This window comes from Stigmatopora nigra, chromosome 8 (genome assembly GCF_051989575.1).
Source record: "Stigmatopora nigra isolate UIUO_SnigA chromosome 8, RoL_Snig_1.1, whole genome shotgun sequence".
NCBI classification, from domain to species: Eukaryota; Metazoa; Chordata; class Actinopteri; order Syngnathiformes; family Syngnathidae; genus Stigmatopora; species Stigmatopora nigra.
The window spans coordinates 12151084-12155000 of NC_135515.1; the positions used below are offsets into that span (position 1 = coordinate 12151084).

Sequence of the window (3917 nt, forward strand, 5' to 3'; positions counted from 1 at the left end):
GCAACACATTAAAAATAAGCAACAAAACAATAATATTCTTGTAATATTATGATTTGAATCTTGTATTAATACAATATGGATTTATTCTTAGGAATATTTCAAATTTAATCTAATAATATTAACATTTTTCTTTCAGTATTACAGTGTAAGGCTTCTTGGGAGGTATAATTTCCTGTGGTAAACTTGACCTTCCTTCCCGGCGCACCAATGTGCAGTGGCACAGTAGTTGGGAAACGCCGGTCGAGGCATGATCATATTTTCACAAATGCACACATAGGGCACATGTTAAAGTTTAAAATGTACTACAAAGTGGATGGCTTTTGGTCCTGGTAGAACGGGTATTACATCTCCCAAAATAACAGGCACGGAAGGAACTATTTCAGCGGTGCAGGGCACATTTACACAGGGATTTTTGGCCATTATATTCATTTTAAGACATCATTAAATAATTTTCTCAAATTTTTGTGTTTCTCACATCTTTCATACAAAGTTGGGACACTTTCATCAATTTTAAACGGTTTAGTTGACAGTTGAGTGAGGACCGTGGAACAAATTAGAGAACTTACATATAAAGTACTGCTCTACTTACGAAACCTTCAAGTTCCGAAAAAAGGTTTTTGAAGTATATAGTATACAGTTGTGGTCAAAAGTATACATACACTTGTGAAGAAACATAATGTCATGGCTCTCCTGAGTTTCCAGTTATTTCCACAACTCTGATTTTTCTCTGATAGAGTGATTGGAACAGATACTTCTTTCTCACAAAAAAACATTCATGAAGTTTGGTTCTTTTATGGCTTTATTATGGGTGAACTGAAAAAAAGTGAAAAAAATGCCTAGGGAGAATTTGGAAAATCCATAGCTCAGCAAAACTTGAATTATTGGATGTTTTTTTAAGGAATTATCATGAATCCTTCTCCTTTGATGGGGGTTTCATTCATATAATTATTTATTCCGAATCTGTTCTAATCATATCAAATCTCATTATTAAACATGGGGCAGGAAAATAGTGAATTGAAAGTGAACAGGGTGAAAACTTGTGATGTTTCCTTATAAATAGGTGGTGCATCTTATTGAATTTGTTTTGAAAATGTTGTATTTGCTGGATCAGTTGCAACAAATACCTGCACCCACAGCGGCCCCCAATGACCGTTTTGCCCACCCCTGGTCTAGTGTGTGACACTATGAAGCTGTTTCCATTCATGCATAATTATTGGCATGTGGGGGGAATCCAGAGTACCTAAATAAAGCCCACGCAGACACCGGATAAGGACAGGGATACGCTACAGGAAACCCTTGATCTCGGATCTATGAGGCAGGCTATCCATTCATCAACGTGTTTAAGGTTTGAAAAATTGGTCAATAGGTAATTTTGTCTTGCTATTGTCAAATTGTTATGACAGAGAATTGTCACCTTGGCAATAAAAGTGACAATTTATGTGTCAAATTGTCATGACAGAAACTGTCAACTTACTGTCAAATGTGACATATTTCACATATGAAGTTGTCATGATCACGACAGCAAAAGTGTCTTCATTTACCCGATCAATTGTCAGGAAGCAAACTGCTAAAATATCTTTATTACACTAGTAATGGATCTGTGTAATTTGTGAATAACGTTAGACAATGTTCAATTCATCTCATTCATGCGGGGAAAAAATATTTGGAGTTTCAAAATTCGAATTGAATGAACTAATAGAAGGACCACAGAGCAAAATTGGATAAGATCAGATTTTAATGCAGCAACTGACATATATCACATTTCATGTTCTGATGAAAGATCATCTGCATTATGATCCCATAGCACCAGTGTTTTTTCATTGTGTATATTGTCGAATGGTCAAATCACATTCATAAGAATTCTTCTCAAATGAATTCCACCTCGTTGTTCACAAAATTAATGAGAATCGGTGGACCCAAATCACCAATTTACATTATGACTATATACTGTATCAATAAATTATTGGGGATATATAGGACAGTGAACCATTATAGAAGTAATTTTACTTAAATGACTACGTTCACACTCCAGATCTTTTATTTGCCTTTACTTTGTTTTATACTCGCCAAATATTTATTAGTTGTGACACTCTACTCTAAATCTGCAACTAAATCCATTTCTTCAGCTCCTTTGGCCATTGTGGTTTTGCAAAACCACTATTAAATCAGCACAGCAACATTTTTGCTTGTGCGGCTCGCTACAAATGCAGATTGCTAGCGCTAAGTAGTACATACTCTCACTATCCAATCACAGCGGGAAACGCGGACATTTCCGCATAAGCACAACAAGGGGCACAGCAATCATACGAAACTGACAGATAATTCAGAATTGACAATGGTATTAATGGACATACTATAATTAACATCAGTCTATGATTCAGATATATTTTTCATGCAAGCACAGAAGGCATTGCAGGCCCTTATGGCCCACCACTGGTTAAAAAGAATAGCTGTCATTCTAATTACTTACCGTATTTTCTCGCATATTGACCCCGCATATAAGCTGTACCCATAAAATGGCCTTAAAATCGTTTAATTTTACGATTTCTCTCCTATAAGACGCCCCGTGATTCACAGTTTTCCTCTCCATATTCATTGTTTTAATAGGGAGTACAAATGTTTTACTTTGAAGGGAAAATCTTCAAAAAAAAACATTGTACGTGGTATTTCTGAAATACTGTGTGGATCGAAAAGATCGTCTGCTCGATTGCACATTCCAAAAGGGCGTTTCCTGCAGGTGGCCTAAGTCAAAAAGGAAGTCACATGAGCAGTACAACCAGGAAATGTGTCCGTAGGGGTCTAGTTTTTACCAAGTCCCTTGTGCAATAATAGCAGGAGATACAGATTACGCAGGTATCAAGGCTGATGGTTCAATGATCGACCGCAAGACCTTCGATCAGCCTCAACAACTATTGGTATGCGCTGACATGGTAGACACAACAAACATGTATCAAGGCTACTCACATCTGGCCAATCAGAGCACATTTAACTACTAGTAAGATGGCGGCGCCCTAAGCGAGCAATGGCAGGCACAACAAATAATGAGTTTTTTCAAGTTTTATACAAGATATGTTTTATTTCTTCTTGAATTTCATTTATAGACATAAAAATGTATTTTGTTGTCAGTTGATCTTCTCTCCATTTTGAAATAAATGACCGTATCGGCCACATTGTCTTGCGTTACGGCGTTTCTCTTTGTCACCTCACAGTTTTGTGCACGTCAAGTTTAATTTGTGCGCATATAAGCCGTGCACTAGATTCAGTCATCATTTTTTATTACAAATATGCTGCATATGCGAGAAAATATGGGGAATGTTGGAGCTAGAAAATTCAGAAAAATGTCAAAACTACTTTTTAATTTCTTGCTTTAGGGGAAATGCAACTACTAGTGATACAAGATGATTCAATTATACCAGATTTTATGCTATCAATAATGTTGCCCAAACTCGCTTTATCATGAAATTGGAGAATCCCATCCCTATTTTCAAACTGTTTTTTTTACACATGATGCAAAACATGTGATTCAGGTTCACCGACTCATTTTCCAAACAATATTTTGTGAATAATTAATAGAGCAAAATTACCCTCCATTGTTACTCCCGATTGTGTGTGTGAGTTACAGAGTAGTTTGATACGAAGCTGAGCCTTCCTCTGAGCTGCTCTGGAGAAGAGGCTGTCGTTCTCCAAAAATGGAAGCTCTCTTCCTCCTCTGGTTTCGTCTCCACTTTCTTCTGGCAACGACCACCACGACCACAATAATTGCTGTGATCAACCCACCCACGATACCGGCTCCCAGCAGCCACTGCCAAATCTCCTGAGCCTGCTGGAGGTAAGGTGTCAGGATTTCTTGTACAAATCTCTGGCCTGCAAAGGAGAAAAACAGCATGAAACTAATTTATATCGACGAGAATGTAAAA

At 37.2% G+C, this 3917-nt stretch overlaps 1 protein-coding gene across 2 annotated transcripts in view; it reads right to left on the reverse strand.

The window, feature by feature from the left end:
• Positions 1–1775: 1775 nt before the first annotated feature.
• tyr (tyrosinase) overlaps positions 1776–3917 on the reverse strand; it is a 7356-nt gene continuing 5214 nt past the window's right edge. For both annotated transcript variants that reach the window (XM_077723107.1, XM_077723106.1), the window contains one exon: positions 1776–3864. In XM_077723107.1, the coding sequence (XP_077579233.1) occupies positions 3617–3864 (248 nt within the window). In that variant the 3' untranslated portion in view covers positions 1776–3616. The remainder of the gene's footprint in view (positions 3865–3917) is intronic.